This window comes from Neurospora hispaniola, assembly GCF_033458365.1.
Source record: "Neurospora hispaniola strain FGSC 10403 chromosome Unknown B0T23scaffold_2, whole genome shotgun sequence".
Taxonomy (NCBI): domain Eukaryota; kingdom Fungi; phylum Ascomycota; class Sordariomycetes; order Sordariales; family Sordariaceae; genus Neurospora; species Neurospora hispaniola.
The window spans coordinates 1,296,593-1,322,099 of record NW_026944407.1 but is presented as its reverse complement, the minus strand read 5'-3'; the positions used below and the strand labels follow the sequence as shown (position 1 = coordinate 1,322,099).

Genomic DNA, 25,507 nt, shown 5'->3' with positions numbered 1-25,507 from the left:
ACTCTACAAACGGTGGCTTGAGAACAGTGATACCATTTAGAATAGATAGATTCGTCCAGGCATTGCCGCTGTTCCTGCGGCGGCAGATCATTTGTTGGCACCCGGAACGCGAGGATGATGTCGGATGAGGTGACGAGAAGGGGGCTTACGTATGTGACCCTAACGCGCGAGATATGTGAAGTAAACGAATTGTCAAATATGTCGACATTACTTCCTTAGACCGAAAGCAACTACGTCACGGGTCACGGGCCAGCTTTCCCTCGGGCCCGATCAGAGATTTGGCGAGAATCATGATATGTTATATTATATATGTATATACCGAGGTTCTGATCAAAAGAAGGTGTGATGAGGCGGCAGTTCCCGTCACTAACGAGTGAATATACAACGTAGTCGAAAAATACATTCATTCATTCATAATGGCCGAGTTAAGGCAGGTACGGCAGGCGTAACTCCCTTCGTGCAATACTATGGTTGAATCGATGTTCCAGAACTGACCTCATTTTGAAGCACGCGTATATCACCAGAGCAATTGATGACGGCTCATTTCACTAGTGTAGGTTCACAGAGTTTTGAAGAAATTGTCCATTAAACAACCCGCTGTAAAAAATCATCATAGCGTACTGCGAACTTGTTGGCTTTAGACCCGGAAGTGTATGTGTTGATACATACCAGTCCGGGGAGACGGGATGATGGGACGGGGATATCCCCGCCTTTATTTTGTAGCCCTTGCGGCCCAGGTGCCGTAAGTCGTATCAATGGGGGCTAGGCGGTGCCATCCCACCACATCCACCTGTTTGTGTGTTCATCGCCTGTTCAACACAGAAAGCAGTCACTGGAGAAAGCATCCAACCTCATTCAAACATTTTATCCCTGCTGTCTGTTGGTGGCTCTGATCAGCGGGTCCTGCTCACTCATCTTACTACCCTCTCTCTGCATTGCAGTGAACCCGGAAGCTGCAGTGGAACCAATTTTCTTCGTTTGACGTTCACCCTTGAAGGCACAGCCTGCAATCTCAGTTGACCATTAGGATAGCTGGACGTCTAATTCGCAACGCCTTGGGATATCGACGTTCAATTCAACGCAGGCTCAAGTAAACGGAGCAGTCTATGAATCTGGGGCATAGGTCTGATCGTATCGAAGTATTTTGAAGTGGTCACATCGAAGCAAAACTTCCCGTCCAAGTCGGACAAACGGCCCTGCAGAAGCAGTGCATTAGCAACAACCACCCCCGGCCGGTTGTGTCACTCCTGCATTTCAGGGCACAACGCCGAAAAGTGCCCTGTCGACCCTCCTCCCCATGTGCCCGGGCGCCGTCAGGTCCGCATGATAGATCCACCGCACGTTTCCACCAACCTCGAGCACTGGCGGCCACTGACTGGGCATCCCCCCTGGCGAACCTGGCGTGCCTGGCTGTCAACGGGTCCAAGTGTCAACCGCTACCTAGCCTCTCTGCTTGTACCTGACATCCGAACAAGAAATGCGCACGCAATCGTCTTGTCAAGCGTCTTCCACATCCGTCCTTCCAACAACAAACTCGCCTTCTCCGTTTTATCAAGACGAGGCTGGTATGTATGTATGTCCCTCTTTTCTAGCTGACACCCGGATGGGGTATCCGTACCCGAATGAGCACATTCATACATGTAGAGGTACCTCACCACAATGGACGGGAAGAATAAGACAGTGCTACCTTAGCCGCACCCGCGGGGACGGGAGTGCATGTCCAACTGAAGTTATCTGCCACGGTGCTTTACCTTCTCCTAGAACCTGTCTGCAGTGCGTGAGGTTCTCCATTGCGTTGTCTCTGTTGATCTTCTCTCCGTCATCGACTCAACAGGTTTCAAGCAATTTGAGGCTAACATTGACATTGACCAAGACTATTCCTGTCGAACCCGCCGTCACGATAGAAGCCGCGTAATTTCCGTCCCAGATACAGTCGATTCAACCTATACAAAGACTTTCGTTTGCACGCTTGGTGATTGACCGGGCTGCCGGTTCGCCCTGTTCGACCCTTGCGCACGCTTTCGAAGGCACAATCAACGCCGTTATGTCCCGGTCGTCTGTCAATGGAGCCAACGGCAAATCACTACTTTCCGCACCAGCGTCACCCCGATCATCCACGAGAGCTCTTTCGCGAATGAATTCCACGATACGCGCCGTCTCCAGCTTCGACGACAGGATATCGGAGGACTCGAGTACCGATGCGGTTCCTACTTCCAATACAGCTTCGCAACACTCGACTCTTTCCAGCTCAGTGAACAGCTCTGTCAGCATGGGTTCCGCCTCCCAAGACCAATTGAAGCTACAGAAAGGAGAGAGCAAGACGCCTGCGCCGACTGTAAAGCTGAGACCCAGTCCGTCGTTTAACAATCTATCAGAAAAGTCGGTATCTAGTTTGGATGTACCAAGGAGGCTAGGCACAAAATCAAGCTTCGAGCTCCCAAATCGAGACAGTAGCCTGAACGCGACAGCACCACCACAGAGTCCCATGTCAGACAACGGGGGATCCAGCATGCAGGAAACAATAAGCGCCACCGAGGCCAACCTTGCCGGGGGATGGGACTCGACAATCGGGAAAGCCGGGTTAGGCAAGACGGGGCGCGTCATCAACAAACTGGTGTCCGACAACGAGACGCTGAAGCGCGACATTCAAATCGAAAGGTTACGAGCCGAAGAGTCGAAAAACGCAGCGAAACTGTTGGAAGACAAACTCGAGCGCATGGTCGCAGATTATGAAAGCCGGTTACTAGAGGCCAACGTAACAAAGACACTCCTGGCGCGTAAGGAACGACAGGTAGCGAGCCTACAGGAGACTGTCGACCTGGAGCGGAAGCGGGCCATGGACGCAGGTGAGCGTGAGCGGACGTGGAAGGATGAGATGGAACGTGTGAAGGCCGATGCCAAGAAACAAGTCGACGAAGCAACCAACCTCGCAGCTCTTATGGAGGGCCGTTATAACGCCATCAGCAGCCATTGGAAGGAACAAGGGGAGGAAGTCAAGCGAACAGTGGCCAAGATGCGAACTGAGATCGCCAGTCTCCTAGAGGAGAGGAGGCGGGATGATGACCGGATAAATACGCTACGCGATTTATGTGACCAACAGGATGGAAACATACGCGAGTTGAGGAAACAGAAGGAGGACATAGCTGCGCAGTTTGAACGGTACAAGATTGCGCAGGACGAGTCGTTAAAGGACATCAAAGCCAAGGCAAGACAAAGGGAACTTGAACAGGAACGGACACTTCAGGAAACCAAGGAGGTGTTGGATAAGCTGAAGTGGGCACTCAGTGTCAAGGAGAAAATTGAGTGGGCTCAGTAGCCACAGGATAGTCTACAGCGCTGTCGTCTTCTGTGTTTTCACACGCAAAGCTTGAGTTTCCCTGAAGACGACGGTCAATTGACGTCCCCTAATCCCATGGCTGAACTCAGCCTTTGAAGCTGTCTTGTTGCTTGCTATCAAGCTGGGCACCTGACGAGCGATCATCCCTTGCTCCTTATAGTCACAGCACACCTAGGAGCCCCCAGTGGTCTTAATCCATGAGAGTGAGACAGGTGTCCCTCTGCAGTACTTACAATATTAACACGCCCTCAAGATATCAGATGAGAAAGGCAGTCATGGAAAGATCTTTGTCTGGATACTGTACCCTACCTATTCCGGTTGTCGATACTACATGTCTTCCGTCTACTTTCTACCCCCCTTTTCAAACATCATAATTATTGGGATTACGGAGTTTCAAGGAGCTTGGGAACTCGGCAGGATCTCTTTTGGGGCCGATGGAATGGCGCATATACTGGCACTTAAGGAAAGATTGTATCATTACAAGGGAGGTGTGGAAACCCGTCATCTACTTCTTTACTTTTTGTTCTGTTTTCTTGCTACCTACTTGAGGTCATTTTCCCCCCAGGATGGACGCACTGAATTTGCCTACCTGGTTTCCCTTTGGTCTTCGTTTCAACTTTTGGAGTCATCCTTCTGATCAGGTACATGAATCAATGATACACCGGAAGGGGCCAGTTTGATTCTGGAAGCTGAGGTGGGTGCCTACCTTTGGCCCGAATGCGATACCTGTTTCCCCCATCTGCTTGTTGATGTCTACCGCTAAAATGGACGTCATGAATCGCAAGCGTTTTCAAATTGTCTGATTCCTTCGGAAGGTTCGCATCACCCATGGATTCAACAATAGGTCGAAATGTTGTTGTCGAGTACCCCTGATTTTCCCGTCACGCCCATGGTACCTGCCATCAACAGCTGTATCGCTCTTGCCATAGCACACAAGTCATGTCCACTCGACAATCTTTCTCCCACCTTCCATCCAATGCTCTTTTAATTTCTGTCCGTTTGTTATCACTTCTGCACCGCGTTCCCCGCCGTACCGAATCATTGATCTATCACGCACCCCTCATAAAGCGGGAATCCCAACATTTCTCAACCGCGAACACACTTTCATTAATCGAGTACGAGGCCAAGTTACTTCCACGTCTGACTTCTCTCCAGTCTTCAAACGCCAGGTGACCGCCAGGCCAGCCCCAAACATCATGGCTGCACCTTCTCCCCCTCCATTCAGAAATGGCAGTCCCAGCAAGCCGGTACCTAATGAGTTGAAGCAATACTACTTGTGTTCCGCGTGGAAGTTCACGGACCGCGCAGTTGACCATCTGATTGCCAAACTGAGAGACGAGAAAGTCGTGAGTTACTACTTCCCAAACCCAGATGTACCCCAAACTTCACCAAGCTGACATTGAGATTCTTGATATCTAGCAAGATGCTGATTTCAGTTGGGAGTCCAAGTACGGATGGATCAAGACAATCTCTCCAGCCAGCAAGGAAACCGAGATACGAAAGTTTTGGCAAGAGCTTGTGACAGAGGTCGAACAAGACGCCTATGAACGTGCCGAGGACAACATCATTCAGTACAACTTCACGCTCAAGGTAGGCCAATTTCCAAGTCCCCAGGAGGCACAAAGTGCCGCGGGCTAAATTTTTTTTTCCATAGCACGGGTTCAAGGACGAGATGATCGAGTACCCAGATGGTCTTTCCGAATCCAGCGATGGCGATGCCCGTAACCCTAGCATCAATGACTCCGAGGATATCGCAACGCGCAATACCTTTCCTCCACAGTTCAGTAACCGATTCCCTAGCCTTGGGACCTGGACCAAGCTCGAGGGAGAGGACCCGTCTCTCACAATTCAACGCGTCTTCAACGAAGATGACCGACTCCAGCTTCAGCAAGATACCGGGGTTGAGATTTCGTACGATCTGGGAAAGGTTGTGTACCTTGGTGCAGAAAGCCAAGACAGAATCAAGAAGGCCAAGGAGAAATTAGATATCCTGCTGGAGTCTATAGTAAGTCTTTCAGATACTCAATCAGTCCACTATGCTTCCAGTATTAACATTTCCATAGACCGCCCCCGTACCTGATGTCCAATTTCTTCTCTACACCGAAGGCTACAAGGACCCGGTGCTCAACGACTCCAAGTTCGACATCCGATATCTCGCCAACATCGACCCCAAGCTCCCGTCTACAACTCTTTTGGATCCGATATTATTTCCAGATTTACCCCAAGAGTATGCTCGCATGTACCACGTTGGAAGTTCTATTCGACTTTGCCCATACAACTCCGTACTACGCGCACACTCGTCTCTATTCGGCCCTGTGATTTTGACCAGAGAGCGGACGAAAAATGATCTGTTGGTGCCGCGTCCTGTTCTCACAACTAAATCGGAAAGGGCCTTGATTGACATATCTACTGCCTCCATCGATGGACTAGCTGACCCTATTCTCAACGAAAATGCGATTGACCAAAGGCTGAACGTCAATGACTGGTTGAATGATATTCCCGAAGGCTTAAATTCAGTACCGACACAGGATACCCTTGCGTCGAGACCTGCCACGCCTGGCTTAGCGGTTCTGGTGCCAACTATCTCTTGGGATATGCCCGCCCTTATCCCGACACAAGGCACCAAGTTATCAGACAAAGTTGAATCATCTAAAGCAGACATAGAGAGGAGTACCCTCAAGGGTGAATCTCTGAGCTTTGACCAAGAAAAGAAGCAGAAGAGTATTCAACAAGTCCTTCAAGCTGTGCCCAGATTTCTTGAAAACGGCCCATATCTGAGGGGGGAAGTCACCGTTTCGGCAGACTTTGGGCGTATACTCATTCCCGAGCTCGCAACAAATGCTACAGCCTTCAACGGCAGGAACACCAGGAGTAATGGGTGGAAGAGGAGGGATCTGATGTTGACACTGCATCAAATCAAGCCTGGAACCGCAGGCCAGGAGTCTCTAGTTGCCGGCAATATTTGCTTCACGAAGATTTTGAGCACACACGGCTCAGATTTGGAGGGGTTGATCAATACCAAGGACGAGAGAACATCCAAGCGCCTGTGGCTAAAAGCTCCCTCGAGGTGCTGGACGGTGTATTCCTTTTCCTGTCGGTTGACTGGCAAAACCCCTGACCAGTTTCTTGTGGAGATTACGGACTGTGGCAGCGACTCCTTCTCATACACGATTCGAGGGCTGACTGAGCCTGGATGTTCCCAGAAGTTGATTTATGTCAACGCAGTGTTACGCAACTAGGATTTGCGTATCACGCGGACCGTTCATTCGCCGTTGCTGGAATGTCGACATGGGAAGTTTGCCAAAGCGCTACTAGAGTCACTGAAAATCCTGTAAGTCATGAGTTCATCCGTCACAAACTTGACAACTCACTAACTTAGCTTCCAGGGAACGCAAGCCAGACGACAAGGGCAGCATCAATTTGAGCTTCAATGTCGATTCTCACTTCAAGACAGCAATCACATCTGTCCGCGTACTTTCCAAGTGGCGCCATCTGAGCCAGGATGGGGGAAGTGCTCTCGACATCACCGAGGTTGAACAACTAGAAATCAACTACGCCCCTCCCGGAATGCCAACTTCCACAGGAGAAGCGCACTCGTGGGAGCCTCAGACTCATGGAAGAGTAGGCAAGGGGGGAAAACAACGTTGGTACGAAGCATCTGTCTCGTCGCTCGACCTTGAAAAGCTCCTGGCGAAGAATAAGTCATTGAAGACAGGAGAAAGAGCAGAATGGTCTCCATCAGACCTAAGGCAAAATGGTATCTTGGAAAGCCTCTGTTGCCCTGCTCTCCAGATGTTGAAGTATATGGATCAAATTGGGGGAATGGAGAACAACCACCAAGAAGGGAAGCCTGGAACTGCTGTAAAGAGGGCCAACGAGCGCCCGAGGATTGCGCTAGGCTATGAAGTTACCAACGAACCCGAAGCTTCCGGACAGGGACAATGGACGCAGCAAGGCAAAGCAGGTAGAGGATGGTAAGATGTGCCAAACGTCAAGCTTGGCATTGACATTGAGCTCCAACACCAACATCACAAGCGGAGGCGAGATTTGGTTTACCAAGAAACCAGGAGTGGGAGCACGAGGAAGTGGTGCTTTGAGGAACGTGCAGGTTACAGAAAGTTATTAGGTGCGAGGGTGTGGAAGAATTTGGAGACAGATTGGCCTTTATGCTTACCTCTAAGCTTCACAAGCCATACTCTGGGTCTCATGTAAAGATACTCACTGCATCATCTTGCAACAATTGATAACAATTCTGATTCAACAGAGAGTCCAGTCTCCTTAGACAGAAATATGACACGACGTTGTATTGAGCAAGGATTCGTAGCGGGAGCGGATGTTCTCCGCCATAACCAGCGCCGTGACAGTCCAAAAGCGCTGATGGACTCGGCGCCGAACTTTGAGGACTCGCGAAACACGGTTTCGTTCATGGCGTTGAATTGCAGCTCGTAGCGCACGCGGTAGGAGCCCGCGAATATGTTGAATTGGACGGTCATGCACAAGGCCACGAGCGCGAGCTTGCAGTCGTAGATGAAGGAGAGAGCTGACCAAAGCGCTGATGAGCGTGAAGACGCCGATGATGACCACTATCAGGTTCAGTCCCTATAGCTCCATGGGAGACTTGATGTTGCTTTGGAGGGCGGCGGCCAATTGGTCGATCGAGTTGCCATCTTTGTCGAAGAAGGACGTCTTCTGGCCCATGATGGACTCAAAACATTGGGATACTTTTCAGCAACTCGAGCCTCAGCACAGCAAGATGTCACCATACTAATGGAAGCAAAGGCTTTGGTCGCGATGGATTCAGCCCACCCCTCAGTTCCTTTTTTTTCTTCTTCTTTTTTTATGCCCTTCCTTGATAATGAACGGCAGCTTGATAGCGATGACCAGCACGATAAAGAGCATCGAAGACGTAATTAACGCCAAGGACCAGCTGTACGTAAAAGCCGCAATGACAGCGGCTATGATCATAGCCGTGTACTCCAAAAAAACGGGTCCATCTTCTCCGAGACACTGATCTGCAGTGTTGGCGGTCGAGATGTGATGGTGCTCGCGGCAGCCCCGGACAGCATCGAGTCGAGCACGTCTGCGCAAAGAGCGAGCGCAGGAAGTGCAGCCGGATGGCGGCCGACATGCGGATGCCAATCCGCCGGAAGCAGAACTTGTTGACGTAGTTGTTGAGCCTGAAACGGGCGATAACGGTTGAGTAACTGGTTGAAGGTCGCCTGAGTCCCGGTATCGCCGTTGAAGCTCCCGATCAGCTGGTCGAAGACGACGTTCATCAGCGCCATGGTGACGTCGACAAGTTGGGGGATAGTCCCACCTGGTGGCGTAGGTGAAAACACGTAGATAGTCCTTGAGTGTGGCTTCTCTCTCGGGCTGTTGCTACTTCTGAGCCGCAGCCACCGCCTTGGACGTGTTTGATGAGGAGACCGTTTCGACGGCATCGGTGCGTCAATTGCGACGTTTTCCCGGGTTCTGATGGGAGGCCCGAACCCATGGCAGTGATGTCTTGTCCCTAGATATCCAGGATAAGACAAGACAGTGTAACCACCTCTGTCTGGTTTGCTCGGGGCGCAAACGTTGGGTATGACATGCCAGTTGAATCCAACCCATCTATAGTTTGATAGAAGTACCTCTGAAACCTCGCGTGAGAGGCAAATTGAACGGAGAAGACCGATGTGTTCAGTGACGTAGTAGAATGGCAATATGCGGAACAGCGTGCAGTAAGAAGAACCAAGACAAACAACAAACAAAGGCCACCACAGCCTAGGCTGGACTACTCGACGGCGATGCAGACGATATGTGAAATTAAGGTTACAAACAGACTGTAACACATGGAATAGGGGTTTGTCGAGGAGAGTGTGATTCGTCTGTCGAGGACGTTTGATGGTCATCGTCGAGAAGCGGGATGAAAACGGGCAAGATGATCTTGTGGCGTTTGTCAGTTGCAATGCATGGAAGGCTGAGGAAGGATTGCCTTTCTCCTTCCCAACAGTTTCGATGTCTAGTAGATGGCCAAGCGTTCATAATCTAACAGTCAAAGTTAGCAGATAGAATGATCGAGGATCCAGCAAATGGAAGTCGTTATAGGATCTGGTTCCTATGAGCCGAAAACAGCAAGAGCCCCGGAATCGTATTTACCAGTTCAATGCTCAGCTCGGCATCTTAAGCATCATCAACAATGCTAGAAGGAAAAGCCCGTACACCGTGCTTTTTTTTTTTTTTTTTTTTTTTTTTTTTTTTTTTTTTTTTTTTTTTTTGTTCCGCCTGGCATGATACTTCATCACTCTTGCTCGAAGAGCTAGTGTGTTGATTCTGGTAATTCATTATTTCAGCCAGTATCCCATTATGCTATTTTGATACGCGGTAAATTTCAGTTATTACTGACGGTCAGCTGCTCGTAGCTGCTCGTGCACTTTTCCGTACGCCTCCAGCACTTGACTATCGACAACACTTAGGGCACGTCCAAAACAGATGTCAGATCTCTAAACCCTTTCCTTCTTCAAGCTACCTCGACCTGTTACTTTTAGATAGAAGCCTCATCTTCTGAAAATCAAGGGAGATAGTTTCGATAACACGCCCCGTGTCTTTCCACCATACTCCAATCATTGTTCTCTAGTCCAGACCTTGTTTAAGATTGCGGAAAGACGGAAACCCAGGTCCATCCATAACGAAATTGATGAGACCTCTAGCTGTAACCTTAGGGGGCGATCAACCAACGGGGCAAGTGAAACAGTCCAATGCCACTCGTTGTGGTCAAGACAGGCTGTTTAGAGCCGTGATAAAGATCACGATGGCTCGTAAACACATTGTAAAAAGTCCCTTAGGGATATAGTTATCAAAGAGTTGCCTAGAAATCAAGTTAAAGGTGTGATGAAGACGTTTGGATGCGTAGTAAATGTATACCCAAGGTCTGATGTACTGACTGTAACGTGTTTGGTTTATTCTTATGACCATTTGGTAAAGGTTTCAACAATGTTGTCAGGGACGATCCAGTGTCGCTCCGGACTTCCTGTTCAACCCACAAATCGAAGCTTTGGCATGAGACACCATCGGCGTGCTCGTGAGGGGAAATGGTGATAGCTGGTTGAGCGTATGCGTATGGTTACATATGCCGGCCGAAGTTGAGTCAAGATAAATAGGATGCTTGACATCTATAACACAGCTCGGCCACAACGAGGTGGCCTCACACCTTGCTCCTGAGTCAGGTCTCATCCATTTGTGTTCTGAAGACATTGAGAACCACATTTGCCGGTAGGTGGCTGGCTGTTGTTCATATATCGCGTCTGATAGAGCGAACCCTTCAATATCGATGAAGCCTCCATTGCGTCTGCTTTTGTGCACCAATCGCGACCAAACCTGATGATGCCTAGATTATTGAACAGTTCGAGCTTTCTATCCCGTCTTCTAGCAATTTTTGGTTTTCAAGCTCACCAGGTAACATTGAAGCGGAGAGGGGATGGGACCGTGGGTTTTCTTCCGGAGTTTCAGATAACGACAACCCGACCGGAGTACATACTGAATCGCAGTGCGGGCCGAGTGGGACTAGCACACCGCACAATGGATCCATGATCGCTCTGACAATTGAACTATTGCCCTAACCTTCTTGGGACTGTGGATCCTTGGGCGCTAGAGGGAGGTTTAGGTGAGCAATCAAGGCCAAACAAAAGTTGAAGAGGGCCTGGAGAGGAGAACAAATGTCAATGCATGAGCGGAACCACCGATACACGACGTCCAGAGGCATGTCCACTGGGGGCTCTCGGGTGACGCTGTTGAAGAATGTCTGGTGTAACCGTGATGGTCTCCCGATACTCGGCACAGCCCTCAGCCGTAGAACACGGACATCTGGCCAGGACAGCACAGGATCATCTAGCAAGGCACGGGAACCTAACTCTGGTTCCCGGCTTTCGGCCATCATCCATCCATCCTTCTGACTTCTGACCTAGTCTCACGAAGCTCGATGCTTCTCTGTACTCGAGCCAGGGGACAGCGTCGATAGTGGCCGAAAGAGGATCAAGGGCACACAAGAGGACGAATCGTTTGCGTCGGGTCCCTGAGCCCGGCTGCCGGCTGCAAGGTCAGCTTCCCAAGCGGTGGAGTGGTGCTAGCCAAAAAAGCATCGCGAATCTCGACGCTATTCCGTGTTGGTGACTAGCTGGGGGCCTGAAGCTGCACAACAGGTGCAAGATGTGCGGGATGCTCAGGGGTAAAAAGTGCAACCCTCGTCCAACCTCCACCGAGATAGCCGTCTCCGCCATCATGTCTAGCGCTCGCAGCGCCGCTCAGTGGCCTCGAATCATGATAGCCTCGGACCTGCAGCGTGCATGTGCCCTGCTGCTGTGCGTGTGCTTGTGTGCTTTGCGTGTGCAGTGAGCCGGGAGGGTGAGTGTGTGGGTGAGAGAGATGCGGTGATCAGTCAACACGCACGGACCCGACCTGCTCCTCCGTCCGCCGTCCTCGTGTTTTCCAGCTTCTAGATCAAATCATCCAATCTCGTGCGCCGTTGCCGACACTGTGTGGTGTCTCTGGTTCCACCGTTGGAGAGCCCAGATGCGTGTCTCTCATCGAAATTCTGGGGTCCCCAAAATCACCCAAATGACCGCCCGCGCCGCTTGGTGTCCTGGGAGTCCAGGCGAACTTCCGGGTACTTCGCATATGATTTTTCTGGCTGCTATTTTGGACGGTTCCGTGATTGTTCGGTGCAGGACGCCAGTACGGGCTCCAGGGGCATCGCCCGGAGCCCCCATCCACGCACGCACTCGCCTGTTCAACGCTAGCTCCTACCTTGGGAACCCTGACGGGCAAGGGCAAGGTTCCACACCTCATGTTCGAGCGAGAGCATCCACTTTGGGCCCAAGGTGTGGATCCCCTTTCCACCTCAATGGGTGCTGCCGGGTGTCAGTGAAGTGATAATAAAGTGGCAGGAACACAAACACGCCGAAAACTACGCCCATTGTTTGGCGAGCTGCAGCAGCTGCAGTCCGACAAGCCAGCAACCCAAATGTGAGCGGCAGTGGAAAGAAAACAAAAGCAACCTGGGCGGAGATGCCAGAGGGACGGTACGCCCTGGTCGTCGACTAGTGTCGCGTAAGAATGCCGCCAGCGCAATCAAGGGATAGCGTCTCACTGCGTCCCCACCCGACTTCCCAAACGGGACCCCTGGCAAACCACCAGAAAATCTCTCGTCACCCGGCCCGGGTACGCCCCACCACCAGTGCAACCGATGTGAGCCCGGCCCAGGTTACGCTCCCATGCTTCCATAACCTTTCCCAAATCCAATATACCGTCCCTGGGGTCCCATCCATTCCGTCTTTCATCCCACCTCCGTCACCTTTCTCCTTGCTCTTCAGTCTCAAGAATCAGACATCTCGTCCTGGCATCACCCTCTTGTCTCCTCCTTTCGACAGACCGTGTGCCGTCCATTCGTTTTCAACCCACACAGCAACCACAGAGCAAGCGGTTGCCCAATCAACAGACACCTTACCGTCCGAAATTAGAGCTATCAATCACCAACTTACAAACAACAAGACTACACTCATTGGTCATCGTCGAACACCAAAAAAAAACATCGCGTCGCATTTTTGCTCGACTTAAATAGCAGCTGCTCGGGATTCTTGGTGAACGACACGTCGATTTCGAACTCTCCATCGGTCTCAGCAGCATATCAACGTGCAGTGATAAGGGCCAAACAACCAAATAAGCACCGACCATCTCTCCCACTGTTACCGAACGGGACTCAACAGGCCTTTCCCGGCTTGCCACAGGAATTGGCTGTGCTTTCCAACAGATAAGACTACGGATCTTCCATTGTCCCTCCGCATTATCTCAGGCATCTTCCTTGCCCCCCGCAGTCAAGCTCTTGTCTTTATCAACACTTGTTCCGCCGCCATCGGAGATTGGATTCTTCGCTCTCCGCAGCTGGCTGGAGTGACTCTTGAAGGTTCCGTTATCTGCAAGTTTTTCCGCATCGGAGGACAATTATCGACGACACTCGGCTGTCATTTGGAAGGAATAGTGTTTCAAGTGATCAAAAGCCGGTCGGCAAAGCAAAAAAAATGGCTGGATTGATTCCTCTTATGCTTGGGTCGAGCAAGCGGACAAGTCTTGCGCCAACACAACAGCAACAGCAACAACCACAACCCCAACAACATCGCCGACATACTTCGGAACGAACATTCAGGACTAACACAGACCCTACATTTGCTTTCGCAAAGCAAAGCGTACCCAAGCGACAGTCACTCCCTGTACCCGCCCGCCCCTCTGCCTCTTCTTCTACACCCGCTTCTGCGTCTCCAGCTCTTCCAGTCACTCCTGCACTACCTCAAAACCGCAGCGAATGGAAGCGAGCAATTGTCGAGATCAAGAAACTACACATTGGCAAGAGGTACAGGGCATGTTCGGCGCGCTGTATTGAACTCCTAGACAAGATCAAGGACAAGGAAGATGTGCGCATCGAGCCGCTTTACTTGATCTACCTCCACTTCTACGCGGCTACCTGTATGGAAATTTGCGCCCGACCTCTACCCACGGCCTCCATGTTTCGCACTACCCTCCTTCAGCAGGCTCGCACACATTTCGAACAAGCTGCTTCACTCATTGGTGCTGCTGAGAACTCCGTTCTCAAGCAAGCATGGCGCAGTTCCGGCACCTTCTCGTCTTCTGGATCTAGCTGCCACTCTCCCACCAGCTCCATCAGCTCATCCATCGATTCGCGGGCATGGACCCCAGAAACCCGCATGTCATCACCAACGAGTTCCGTTTTCTCTCAGGAAGATCTGGCAAACAACACAACAGAGCCGGCCAACCCCATGAAGCGTGTCAAGAAGGTATCATTCTCCATTCCCCATGAGGAATTTGCCTTTGGTTTCTCTGAGCCAATGGTCCGCCCCGATTCACCGACTTTGGGTATGGATATTGGCTTTTTCCCGGCTACAATCACGCGTCATGAAGTTCCCAAAGGACCAGCGTCGCAGTACCAGGACGTCGAGCTTCCCCTCCCGATCAATATGGACAGCCAACAGTTCGAGAACTGCGAGGAAGATGATGACACTCTCAACATCACAAAATCCATCGATCGTTTCCGCGATCAGCTGCATGAGCTCCGCGAACAGCTTGAGAGGCATTCGGCCAATCTAGACCACCAGCTCGAAGCCATGGCGACAGAGCCCCCCAAATCGCCCACAGGGGTGAATGGTGTAGGAAAAGAGGAGCTTCGCGCTCTCGACAGGCAGGCTCGCATTGAGCGGCTGCGCAGGGATGGTTGGCAACGCAAGCGATTCGATACCCAACGGTACGAGGAGCTCTGCGAAACTGTCTTGGCGGAGCTAACCCCCGCCTAAAATGAAATTTGATGATCGCCGTCCGGCATTTCATTCAAAGTCCATTTCATCGTCACACACATCATCAAAATGGCCAGGACAAGAAAAGACGGTTCCGAAAAGACTTCATGCATGACAGTTTAAATGAACATTATTTCCTCTATTTATCCACCATCTCATCATCACCAGGGATCATTACGGGGATCAGAAACCCCCCCACAAACTGGCGATCATCCCACTTACTTAGACACAAGTCACCTTGTTCTATGTTGTACCAAATTTGTGCAATTTGATTGCAAAGAAAGTTAGACCTGGATTACATTTCATCATCATCTTTGTCATTATATCTGGGGGATCGGCGGAGTCAATTTTGGGTTTCACCTTTACACACATGGCGAAGGAGTTCACTCATCGTTTTGGAATTTCATATTCTCTGTATCTTTCAGTGTTTATCCATCCTTTTTCTAATCATTGGGCGGGCAATGGGACTTGGCTTGGTTGGGAAAGGATAAACGGGCGAGGTGACGGTGTAAGGGGAGGAAATGCACTTGTTGCAGTTTTTTGGCTTGACATATATAATATCCCTTTGTGCTTTTGCACATTTAGGGATCAAATAACAAGATCAATTTGATCGTTGCTATCACCTTGGCATTCCAATCATTGACATGACGTTGTCATAGACATAGCACGTAGCACATATCAACCTTTAAATACCAGTGTCGTGAACAAGTTATAGGAAACATCCAAAACGCGCACGCATGCACACACAAGTCGCGTCTGAAAACAACAGAACTTCAAGTCAGGGGCGGGAGCAAAGAAAAAAAAAAACCGAAGAGGCAGAAACTAGCTTTAGACCACTCCCACCAAATGATCTCTCACTTCAATTTTATTTCAGTGGCGCTCCTTGCGACTGGAATTAAGCGAAAATGAAACTTCACGCCGTGAGGTTGGTACGAGTTTTTCTTTTTCTCTTTTTCTATTATTATCATCGAGTTTTGTGACACTATTAACCTAAGTAGGTACCACGACGGTACGTGGGATTAGCGACAGCAGCTAAGTAACTATGCAATGGGCTTATTGCATACCTACCTACCTAGAGGCCCATACTCTGGCTACTCAACCCCATATAGCTCAGCTACCAACCGCTACCAACCGCTTCTGACAGCTTGCTACATAGAGTCCCGGACCAGTAGAGACTGCCTACAGGTCGGGTTGGAATCAGCCATGTTTTACCTACATGTAGTAGATATTTCCTTTGCATTGATACCGTCGAGGTACCTGTTCGTGTGTCTCTTAAGGCATATTTTCGTGCTACAAAAAGGAGCAGAGAGACTGTAGAGAGAGAGATCAACTAACGTTTGTCCGTCGTGATCCATTGTAGCTTGAACTTTGACCAAGTCTTCACGAAGCCATATATAGGTAGTGTCACAGTACGTCGATTGGGGGCTGGTGTACCAAGGAATCCGACGAAAGTAAAGAGATATTGGAGATGAAGAACGAAGAGGCAGGAACGTGCAGTGTGGATGTGGAACAGATGGGTAGCGGTTTCTGCATGCGATGACAGACGAACAGATGGGTTGAGAGGCCAAAGACCGGATGGAGACCCAACGAAGGGTCTGGAAGGTACTGGCGAGATTTCATCGTGTGATCAAAGATGGTTCTGATATGTATCCCGACCTGCTCAGCACGGGTTTACTGACATGACTCTATTCGTATAACCTACCAAGTGCCTCTGCGAAGGAGCTAAGTAACCCTGACACCATAGGCGAACAGCAACGACTGGACGTAGGACATTCACGAGAAAGATTTGCTAATATTATATTCAACGCTGGCGAACCGCTGCAGGAATTCTCGTCGAGTAAAATTGGTCCCCAAGAACACAAGAGTCGCGACTTCCGCTTCCTCCCGGATATCCTGAGAAATGAAAGCGCTTAAGCCCAATATCAAACATAGAGCCCAGTATTGTACCAGAGCTGGCCACGCAGAACCCAACCAAAGACGCGCAATGTGCCCCCGTACACTCACTCCATATCCGCATGCATCCAGAGATGTGCATGCTTTGGTATAAAACAACATCAACGACAACATCAGCAAGAACCCACCCTCATATGCCTATATTGTTACACGAGCTCCTCTAGGATTGGAAACTCTTCGCCTTCGTCTCCGCCTCTTCCTTTAGCTTGTTGGCCTCCTCCGCCTCTTTCATCTCGCGAACCTTGGCCAAAACGACCTCGCGGAAGATGGCCGTCTTGATAGTCTTGGACAGTGTCCGCTTTTCGGCGGGCGCGGTGGCGTTCTCGGCGTCTGAGGATCCGCCCTTGGTGCTCGCCACGGATAGAGCACGGTGGCGGGACTGGGCCTGGTCGGCGGCAAGTGTCGCGTCACCGGGCATATCGGTGTTCTCCGGGTCGTCCTCCTGCATCTTGAGCGCCTCGATGCGGTTCGCAAGCTTGACCATCTCGATGCCGCGTCTAAGGCGGGCCTTGGTAAGGTACGCTTTGATCTCGGGCAACAAGTTGTGGTTGGTTGCGGAATCGCCGCGCAGCCAGGGGTGAGCCAAAGCTTGCTAATTGATCGGGGCAAGCGTGTCAGTAGCCGTATTTGAGAACGTCAGATCAGCACAACATAACATGACTAAGTCTTACCTGGCTTGTCCACCGGTGCTCTGGCTTGGGCTGCAAAAGCCTCAGAATGAAGTCCTTGGCGTCGTTGCTAACGTCCTTCCAGTAGCGCTCATGGAAGACAACGCTGCCGCTGCTGCATTCGTCGATGAGGTCCTGAAGGTTTTCGGAGCGGAATGGCGAGTAGCCGCAGAGGAGGGTATACGTTATAACACCCATTGACCACATGTCGACAGGCTTGCCGTGACCCTGCTTGAGCATAACTTCGGGCGCCGCATAACCGAACGAGCCGGCCATAGTGGTGAGAACTTCGTCCTTATTATCCAGCATTTTGGCAATACCAAAGTCAGCCAGAACTAGATCCGAATCGGCATCTCGGGTAAGGTATAGGAGGTTCTCAGGCTTGAGATCTGCAAAATGAAGGGTTAGATCAGGTGTCCAGAAAATGGACAAGAAAGGACGCCACTAACCCCGATGGACGACGTTGTTCTCGTGGAGGTAGTTGACGGCACCCAAGACTTGCTTGATGGTCTGGGAAGCATCCTTTTCTGTGAATTTTCCTTGCTCGCAGATCCTGTCGAAGAGCTCGCCTCCCGTCGCAAGCTGAGTAACGATGTAGTACTTGTCCTAGAGGAAGCAAAGTTAGTCTCGGCGTAGCCACCCTAAGCCCGTAGCAATCATACACACCCTAGACTCAAACCAGTCGACAAACTTCACAATGTGAGGGTGCTTGAGGCGCTGAAGCATCTCTAGCTCGTCAAGAACCATCTGTTCGTTGCCCTTGACATTTTTCTTCAATATAATCTTGATAGCAACCCTGCCGGTAGGGCCGCTGGCCTCTCTGACGATACCATAGGTACCAGCACCTAGCGTTCGACCAAAGGAGTACTTGGACCTAATATAGGGTGTTGTCAGTGCCATAGGCGGGGCAAGCAAACAGTCGAGAACGGGACTCGGAGGCGTACTTCTTGTCGTAGCTTTCGGGCTGCCCGTGAAGGCGATTAAGCATGTTGGCGACTGTGTGTGAGGGATCCATTGTTAGCTGAGGTTCGCTCTACAACCGAATGGCATGTAGTCGGAAAGGAAGAGGTATAGGGGGTGTACGACGGGGGCCAGTTCTTCTTTGTCTATCCGAGGGGGAGAAGACTTGAGAGGAGACCTGAAAAGAACAGACCAAGACTGACGAGACCGCGCGAAAGTAGAGGGAACTTACAGCTCATGGTGTCAATGTCTGGAGAAACGAAGCAAGAAGGCGCGGTAGACGGATTGTGGGAGGGGGAAGAGCTGCTTGGTTCTCTTCCTTCCGCTCTCGAATGTGCAAGTGGCAGGAGGCTATCAACACTGATAACCGAACCGGTCGAGCTGTGAACTTGGACGAAACTTGTAGGCTGGCTTGCGATTGACCAGGACGAGGGGCTGAAGAGCTGAGATTCGGGAATGGGCTGCGAAGGAGTGGCAGAGCAAGACGAGAGGATGCTTGGCAGCAGTAGATTGGGCTGGACAAGAAAGGCGGCTGTCAGAGTTCAAGTTCTCGCTCCAGATGTACACATGTCAGGTAGGACGATAGGGGACCTGGGGGGTATCCGCTGAGTGCAATGCGGGCTGAGGGCAGGTCCCACTAACTCCAGATAGGTGGGAGTATGTAGAGGTACTTGGCCTGCAAACGGTGATGGGGGGTAAGCCCTGTGCAAGTGCGACTGACCGTATGGGGTTATTGGAATGCCCCTCGTTTTCAGAAATAAGGATGAAGGGCGAAATCTGTGAAACGACGTTCACAATGGAAACTTGTGAGGGCCGGGGAGAGGTAATGAGAGAAGAGAGATCAAACCCAAACCCCGTGGGATGAAGGGATGCCTCCGCTCAGGTTGCTTGTCTATTTCCACTGTCACTGCCACTGGCCTCCCGTCATTGTCCCTTATTCCACTTCCACGCTACACCCACATCCGCTCCACGGCACCAGACGGGGCGGGTCACCTTGACGGGCGCCTGGAGGGTGTTTTGGGCCCGACTCTTGGCATCCTCCCAAAATATAGGCAGCCAGTTGTTGGTGATCCTAATGCGTACGGATACCTACCTATTTCTGGGAGCTTTCGGTTCTCAAAGTGGTAGGTTGAGCTACCGCTACAACAACCTTCGAACTGCGATTCCATGCATCAAGGGGCTGTGAAGGAGGCCGTGGAGTGCTCAGCCCACGAACCGCCATGTTCCAAACAACCTCAAGTAGCGAGTCCACTGCGTAGGGTGCGCAAAGAGGGGCACTGGGGCACCATCTGGTCTGGGCGGGCCTGTGATTGGGGAGGGGTCAGGGCAGTGGGAGCTTTACGCGACAAGGGTCATGTCGGGTCTTTGGGCCCTCGTTTGAGCCTTGGGCAAACCGTGTTGAAATGCAGCCCTGCGTGAGCACTGCAAGTACCTGGTAAATAGCATCGAACTCTGAGCACCTAGACTCATCCCATCACCATCACCGGTTAGGCGCACTTCCAAAACCATATCGTAGGAATTGGAATGTTCACCGAGGAAGTGCGCGTGAATGAGCATCTGACTCGTGCATACTGGACTATTATAAGGTTCGTTTGAGGTGACTAGAGACTGAATAGATCAATGATCATCAGTGTCGAGTCCTTCACAGCCTGTCTTTCGCGATGCTGAAATTCTTCCAGGGGCAACCAATGTCAGATTGGCGATCCACTTTTCTGCCCGCAAAGTCCAGGTGCAACATCTTTCATCGATTCTATAACTCCCTCCACATCATCAACGTCTTCGGCTGGTTGACTTCCTCATCAACACTAGCTTTTATGATGAAACCTTCAGTGCCTACTCACTGCACTACCTCTCTTAAAAATCCGAAAATTTCCGGTCATTGGGCGAGTAGTTACCCTCGCGAACTAGCTGCAGTGAAGTTGGATATTATTCTCGCTGTGTCGTGGCTCGGCTTCATTTGTTTGATTCCGGTAGGTATTTGGATCTGGACGACCTCATCCTCAGGCTTTGCTAGACTGATGCTTTGTAGAGAACGGAGATAAAGTCAAACGGGGCAAAACTAGGCACCTCTATGCATTTCCTCTTTGGCCGTTCCCATGTTCTAGTGTGACTGGCAGATATCGAGATTCCCTATGGCCTCCGATAGGCATCTTTCACGTGTAACATTCTATGGTACCTCTATGGCCCGAGCGCTGGCGATCTTTCCTATCAGATTCCAAATAGCCGGAAGACAACCTATCGGGCGAAGTGAAAGGGTTGGAAAGGTCACCGAGAAGACTGGAGGCTGTTCCAACCTATATCGCGTTTGGGTTTTCCACCTCAAACGGAAGCTACAGCCCTGCAGCTGTATTGACCAATCGACGAGTAGTCCCCCGCGCGTGGGATTATCATCCTCCAATGGTGAAATGCGGTTTCTCTTCCTTCATTCTCTTGCGTCGCTCCTGGTCTTACCACTCGTGGACGTTGATTTCCGTCTCTCTTGAACTGATTGTCGCGACCCCTCCCAGCCTCAGCCCTACTAACAATTCCCTGCAACTCAGAGCAAGCGCTGCGCAATTCACCACCTTCTGGCATCAACAATACTTCAGCTTGAACTCGCTCGGACAGGGACCGCAAGCTCAGGCTATCATCTAGGAATCATTTCAGACTCGTCATTCAATACCTCTGCAGTTTCTCCAGGATTGGGATTGGTCAAACATAACCCCACCAACCTCAGCTACATCACCTGCTGAAGATTATTAGTCCGCCTTTCACTGTTGCCTTGTAAGGCTCTCCCATTCGCCATCGGAGACTGTCGCTGCTGCAACACTGTCCCGTAGTCACTCAGCAATTATGCCGGTACAATTTGCTGCAAAGAGGCTGGGGAAGGAATTGAACAAGGTTAGTTGGATTTCCGGACAGCCCTCATACCCCATATAGGTTGGACTGGATTCGGAGATTGATTGCAACGACTGACGCGATTACGTCCTGTCCATCAGATCCAAAATGGCCTCCCACCTGGCATTGAGCTCGTCTCCGCAGACAACTTGGAAGAGTGGCTCCTGGATATACGAGTCCTCGACAACAACCCGCTTTACCTCAACGATACATATCGACTAAAGTTCCGATTCGGCCAGTCATACCCCATCGGTACGCATGATTAATGAGTGATTGACTGCGGTTGGAGCAGCAGCTAATCAACTTCTAGAGCCTCCCGAAGTGGTATTCGTCAAGCAAGCCGACCGGCCGATTCCGATCCACCCGCACATCTATTCCAACGGAATCATTTGTCTCGACCTACTCGGTCAACAGGGTTGGAGCCCCGTGCAAAGCGTGGAAAGCGTGTGCATGAGTCTACAAAGCATGTTGACCGGGAACACCAAGAACGAACGACCTCCCGGCGACGAGGAATTTGTTCGCGCCAACAAGCAGCGCCCCAAGGATATTGAGTTCTACTATCACGACAATACCGTCTAGAGGAAAAACGGGGGTCGGCGGCAGAACATCTTGCGAAAATTGCGCTGGAAAATGGGAAGGCGTTACTTTTTCGGTACACAACGCTTCCAGCGTCCAATCTGGATGGTCTAGTCACCCACACTGGATGGGGCGTAGTTCGTATTGTTTGCATTATAAGGAGTTCACATACTTGCAAGTTGACTGGGATTTAATACTGGCGCATAAAGGCTTAGGGAAGGTGAGTTGTAGTTGATGAGCATTCGGAATTGCTCGACTCGGCACTGGAACAGCGAGCCTGTTTGATATGCAATTTTCGCAAGATTGGTGATTAGTTATACTCAGCAGCACCGGGAACTTGAGTCTCACCAAATACTCAGCATAACTACTAGGCAGCGGAAGACATTGACTGATTTTCTATGCGATGAACCTATGGTTGTTGTTGTTCTTTACTTGGGAGATCAGTCCAGATGACGTAAGATTGAATATCATCCCGATAAGAAGACGATAGAGGTAAGTCTTATCAGTTGCCAGCACCGCCCATTAGGTCTGTCCGAGCCTTTCAAACACACCCAGCCTTGAATCTTGAGGGCACCAATGCTAAGTGATCGAGAAGATGATTTCACGTATCACCTCACCATTGCTGATGATCCAAAATTTCATTCTGTCTCCTAACATTATAGGGGTACAAGTATGGGTACGGGAGAGTGTTATGTGTACTGAGGATAGAACGACATTCCCGTCCAGCCTAACTAATCGACCCACTTCAGCCCGCTGCCCTGAGATAAGTGTACCCTGCCTCCCTGCGCTTTGGGGTATGCGCCCAGGCGGTGCAGTGAAGCACAACATGAACCCAGCCAGCAGGGCGGACCGGCCGACCAGGTCGGGAGCTCGAGCTTCACCCTACTCGTCTGGGCTAGAAACGCCCTCTGGGACCCCAAGCAAAGCTTGGGGTCTGGTGCGTGGATTCGCGAAAGTGAATGGATTCGCGAAAATTTTGGTACTTCCCCACCCACACAAATTAGCAATACAACCATATCTTACCATTATCATAAAAATTCCTGCATTCACGCATATAATATCGCTTAACCTAACAAATATCCCTGTATTCAACTAGCAATTCAACAAAGCAGGGTCGATATCAGCATCCCCGCCATCACCACCTTCTAGTATAGTGTTTTAAACCTCCACCACAGAATCCTCTACCATAGAATCTAGCTATATACCAGAGTCTTACTCTTCAATTAGCGAACTAGGAAGCTCCCAACTATACCCCGGTCTATAGTAATATATACCAATATTGTTCTTACACAACATCTCGATATACTCCTCCCACATTAGCCCAATCTACTCCTCAATTTCATCATAGTCAAAGGGAGGGAGCTCATCCTCTTCAAGCTTAATATCAGGCTCTTTACTAATAATAAACGAAGTAATAACCTTATTAATAATAATTGAATTGTATATCTATAGAATAATAGGCTTCAGTCTATCCCCGGGTAGTACCTAATAGAAAGGAAGGATAATATCCTTTTCTAATCTACTTAACCGCGCTATTTCTACTTAAATAATAATTTATTTTACCTCCTAATAGAACTCCTAACGCTCTTACCGTATAGATTTATAAAGATTAAACAATTAAATTTAATCTTTAATTTTATTTAAAATCAAATTAATTACTATATTCTAATCTATACGCAATTTACCAGCAAATCGTAACTCCACCCTCTTATTTTAAACTTTATTCTATTACTCAATTTTATACATACTTAACCACCTTCTAAGAACAATCCGTTTAATATCAAAATCTTTCTTACGTTAGCACAATCTCTCTCTATTGCATAATTCAATTCTATAATATTCATTTGCAGCCATACGAAAACGAATATTACCAACCTTAATTAAACTAGTACAAATAATTAACCGGTTGGTTATACGGTTTTCTCTCTATACTACCTCTTCTAATTACCTCCTTTTTTTAAAGCGCTACACTTCTACATTAGTAACCCCTATTAAAGCAATTACTTTAATAAATTTATTACATTTGAATATAACGTATCTAGTAACGGGGTTAAGGGGTATCTTTACTATAATCGATTTGAGTAACCTATCTTGAACGTACGTATTGTACCCTAAAATTATAGCCATATTAAGCGGTAGTATTATCACCTTTGCCCAGTCTTTCTTAAACTATAGTACTAGAGGGGGGGTTATAATACTATAACCATTATAAGGGTTAATAGTACTAAAGGATCTGAATTATTACTATAATACCAGGTCTATAGGGCCTCTCTCCTTCTCTTATACTTATAAATAGGCTCGATTAACTGCAATTAACGTTAATTCAAACTAACCTTCTTCGTTTTCAATTGTAATATACCCCTTCTTTCTCTTCAAAACATCCGGGTTAATTATTAATATAAACGGGTCTTATAACTTATCAAATACAATAAATAGTTTATATAGGCAAAGACCACACTTTACCCAGGCAGACTTGACAATCGACTACTTAAAAGACTCGCTTCTAATATCAAACAACCCATTTAAAAACGTAAGTTTAATATACTCTACATCACCATACATTATAGTCTTAAGTATATCCTTCTAATAATAGTACTTATAAATTTGAAAAATACTAACGTTAAATAATTAAAGTATATACGTAGAGTAAGGGGGTAATAGGAAGAGGATAACATTATTATAGCAGTATTATTAGTAGAATTCAATAGTACAGTAACTACTATAATTATCCAATAATAGGAGACGCTTCTCATTTTTATTAAAGGGACGAGAATACTCCTCCCAATAATCAAACCAATCGAAGGCAAGCTAATCGTCAATATAACCGCTTAGGAATATAACAATAATAGAATAACCGTTAAATCAATTATCGATATAATTCTTATTAATATTAACGCCAGGGAGGATAATAAACGCGGACACTATACAACTAAATATAAATATACACTCAATAACCGTCACAAACTCGCGCACATCTAGGTTGGGGGTATATATAATCAGTATCTCAACATACGACCAAACAATATAGGACTTAAATTGTACGCCGACTCTAAACCCAAACTCATCCCTATTCTATATATTATCTAGCGTAATATCATACTTATCAACCGTCTCTTTCTACAATTTAAAAACCTCTTCTATACCAATCCGAGACTATACTACCTTACGCACCTACACTAGCGACTTCGTACGTATAAATTTAAATTCTAACCGGGTTATATAACGACGAACCCAATACTAATCAACGTCGATCTTACAACCGTTGGCCCGAATAAACCACTTAACAGCGTAAATAATCTCTCGGTTCGTAACCTCATATCCTATTTAAATATTAAAACAATTAACTAATAATTAATATTAATTATAATTAACCGCTATAGATCCATATAAACCGATAAATATCTATATATTTATCCAAATATACAATACAAACTCCTCCTCTTCAATTAATTTCTTTACCCCGCTATTCTACAATTATAATTTAATACCTTTCGACCGACTCATAGTAGTATAGTAACTAACGCTATAAACTCGTACCGCGGCCGCAACCGTCTTGAACTTTCCCTCTCTCAACGTACCAACAGCGAAATCGACACGCTATTTATTTAAAAGACCAGCGAAAAGGTCACTAACGGGCTCCATTATATACAATTTTACAACAAAGTAATTAGATTATTAAGGGCGTAAATATCCAGAACCGAAGGCAGGATAGTAATAAACGAAGGCGCTAAACGGCCAGAAACAACCAAACTACCCGCCGCTTACACCCCGTACGTCATTGACACGTCAGATTAGGAGCT

At 48.8% G+C, this 25,507-nt stretch overlaps 9 protein-coding genes across 9 annotated transcripts; 6 read left to right on the top strand and 3 right to left on the bottom strand.

Moving 5' to 3' along the window:
- Nucleotides 1–416: 416 nt before the first annotated feature.
- B0T23DRAFT_418049 (uncharacterized protein) lies at nt 417–3,316 on the top strand (the record flags this gene model as incomplete). The annotated part of the gene is made up of 4 exons (XM_062839669.1): nt 417–434; nt 617–742; nt 1,141–1,569; nt 1,928–3,316. 4 exons carry the CDS (start codon nt 417–419, stop codon nt 3,314–3,316), a joined length of 1,962 nt encoding a protein of 653 aa, XP_062695229.1.
- A 938-nt stretch (nt 3,317–4,254) lies between these two features.
- Nucleotides 4,255–6,588, top strand: B0T23DRAFT_70787 (uncharacterized protein). Its single transcript, XM_062841675.1, has 4 exons — nt 4,255–4,683; nt 4,757–4,927; nt 4,992–5,342; nt 5,401–6,588. Exons 1-4 carry the CDS (start codon nt 4,534–4,536, stop codon nt 6,574–6,576), a joined length of 1,848 nt encoding a protein of 615 aa, XP_062695228.1. The 5' UTR covers nt 4,255–4,533; the 3' UTR covers nt 6,577–6,588.
- A 21-nt stretch (nt 6,589–6,609) lies between these two features.
- B0T23DRAFT_437735 (uncharacterized protein) lies at nt 6,610–7,604 on the top strand (the record flags this gene model as incomplete). The annotated part of the gene is made up of 2 exons (XM_062840634.1): nt 6,610–6,668; nt 6,724–7,604. Coding segments are annotated over 2 exons (651 nt in total), but the record flags the coding sequence as incomplete, so codon positions are not given.
- An 11-nt stretch (nt 7,605–7,615) lies between these two features.
- On the bottom strand, nt 7,616–8,035 carry B0T23DRAFT_402173 (uncharacterized protein; the record flags this gene model as incomplete). The annotated part of the gene is made up of 2 exons (XM_062838647.1): nt 7,616–7,889; nt 7,956–8,035. The coding sequence occupies 2 exons, from the start codon at nt 8,033–8,035 to the stop codon at nt 7,616–7,618; spliced, it is 354 nt and encodes a 117-aa protein (XP_062695226.1).
- A 263-nt stretch (nt 8,036–8,298) lies between these two features.
- B0T23DRAFT_426131 (uncharacterized protein) lies at nt 8,299–8,622 on the bottom strand (the record flags this gene model as incomplete). Its single annotated transcript, XM_062839963.1, has 1 exon — nt 8,299–8,622. The coding sequence occupies one exon, from the start codon at nt 8,620–8,622 to the stop codon at nt 8,299–8,301; it is 324 nt and encodes a 107-aa protein (XP_062695225.1).
- Nucleotides 8,623–13,161: 4,539 nt separating this feature from the next.
- B0T23DRAFT_70751 (uncharacterized protein) lies at nt 13,162–14,858 on the top strand. Its single transcript, XM_062841674.1, has one exon. It carries the CDS (start codon nt 13,390–13,392, stop codon nt 14,671–14,673), a length of 1,284 nt encoding a protein of 427 aa, XP_062695224.1. The 5' UTR covers nt 13,162–13,389; the 3' UTR covers nt 14,674–14,858.
- A 1,587-nt stretch (nt 14,859–16,445) lies between these two features.
- Nucleotides 16,446–18,769, bottom strand: B0T23DRAFT_373147 (putative MEK1 protein). Its single transcript, XM_062836782.1, has 5 exons — nt 18,239–18,769; nt 17,961–18,168; nt 17,744–17,900; nt 17,298–17,683; nt 16,446–17,218 (listed from the first exon to the last, which is right to left on the bottom strand). The coding sequence occupies exons 1-5, from the start codon at nt 18,307–18,309 to the stop codon at nt 16,787–16,789; spliced, it is 1,254 nt and encodes a 417-aa protein (XP_062695223.1). The 5' UTR covers nt 18,310–18,769; the 3' UTR covers nt 16,446–16,786.
- Nucleotides 18,770–19,704: 935 nt separating this feature from the next.
- Nucleotides 19,705–20,495, top strand: B0T23DRAFT_70663 (uncharacterized protein). Its single transcript, XM_062841673.1, has 2 exons — nt 19,705–20,224; nt 20,286–20,495. Exons 1-2 carry the CDS (start codon nt 19,916–19,918, stop codon nt 20,415–20,417), a joined length of 441 nt encoding a protein of 146 aa, XP_062695222.1. The 5' UTR covers nt 19,705–19,915; the 3' UTR covers nt 20,418–20,495.
- A 462-nt stretch (nt 20,496–20,957) lies between these two features.
- On the top strand, nt 20,958–22,115 carry B0T23DRAFT_70649 (UBC-like protein). Its single transcript, XM_062841672.1, has 3 exons — nt 20,958–21,134; nt 21,233–21,383; nt 21,442–22,115. The coding sequence occupies exons 1-3, from the start codon at nt 21,087–21,089 to the stop codon at nt 21,708–21,710; spliced, it is 468 nt and encodes a 155-aa protein (XP_062695221.1). The 5' UTR covers nt 20,958–21,086; the 3' UTR covers nt 21,711–22,115.
- The last annotated feature ends 3,392 nt before the right edge of the window (nt 22,116–25,507 follow it).

What these genes read in the sequence shown, in the direction of transcription:
- B0T23DRAFT_70787 (XM_062841675.1), top strand. Translation starts at nt 4,534, where the DNA reads ATGGCTGCACCTTCTCCCCCTCCATTCAGAAATGGCAGTCCCAGCAAG. An exon ending in AGTACAACTTCACGCTCAAG is followed by an intron (nt 4,928 to 4,991) that starts GTAGGCCAATTT and finishes TTTTTTCCATAG; the next exon opens with CACGGGTTCAAGGACGAGAT. An exon ending in ATATCCTGCTGGAGTCTATA is followed by an intron (nt 5,343 to 5,400) that starts GTAAGTCTTTCA and finishes ACATTTCCATAG; the next exon opens with ACCGCCCCCGTACCTGATGT.
- B0T23DRAFT_70663 (XM_062841673.1), top strand. Translation starts at nt 19,916, where the DNA reads ATGCTGAAATTCTTCCAGGGGCAACCAATGTCAGATTGGCGATCCACT. An exon ending in GCTTCATTTGTTTGATTCCG is followed by an intron (nt 20,225 to 20,285) that starts GTAGGTATTTGG and finishes TGCTTTGTAGAG; the next exon opens with AACGGAGATAAAGTCAAACG.
- B0T23DRAFT_70751 (XM_062841674.1), top strand. Translation starts at nt 13,390, where the DNA reads ATGGCTGGATTGATTCCTCTTATGCTTGGGTCGAGCAAGCGGACAAGT.
- B0T23DRAFT_70649 (XM_062841672.1), top strand. Translation starts at nt 21,087, where the DNA reads ATGCCGGTACAATTTGCTGCAAAGAGGCTGGGGAAGGAATTGAACAAG. An exon ending in TGGGGAAGGAATTGAACAAG is followed by an intron (nt 21,135 to 21,232) that starts GTTAGTTGGATT and finishes CCTGTCCATCAG; the next exon opens with ATCCAAAATGGCCTCCCACC. An exon ending in CGGCCAGTCATACCCCATCG is followed by an intron (nt 21,384 to 21,441) that starts GTACGCATGATT and finishes ATCAACTTCTAG; the next exon opens with AGCCTCCCGAAGTGGTATTC.
- B0T23DRAFT_373147 (XM_062836782.1), bottom strand. Translation starts at nt 18,309, where the DNA reads ATGGATCCCTCACACACAGTCGCCAACATGCTTAATCGCCTTCACGGG. An exon ending in CCCGAAAGCTACGACAAGAA is followed by an intron (nt 18,169 to 18,238) that starts GTACGCCTCCGA and finishes ACCCTATATTAG; the next exon opens with GTCCAAGTACTCCTTTGGTC. An exon ending in GAACAACGTCGTCCATCGGG is followed by an intron (nt 17,684 to 17,743) that starts GTTAGTGGCGTC and finishes TTCATTTTGCAG; the next exon opens with ATCTCAAGCCTGAGAACCTC.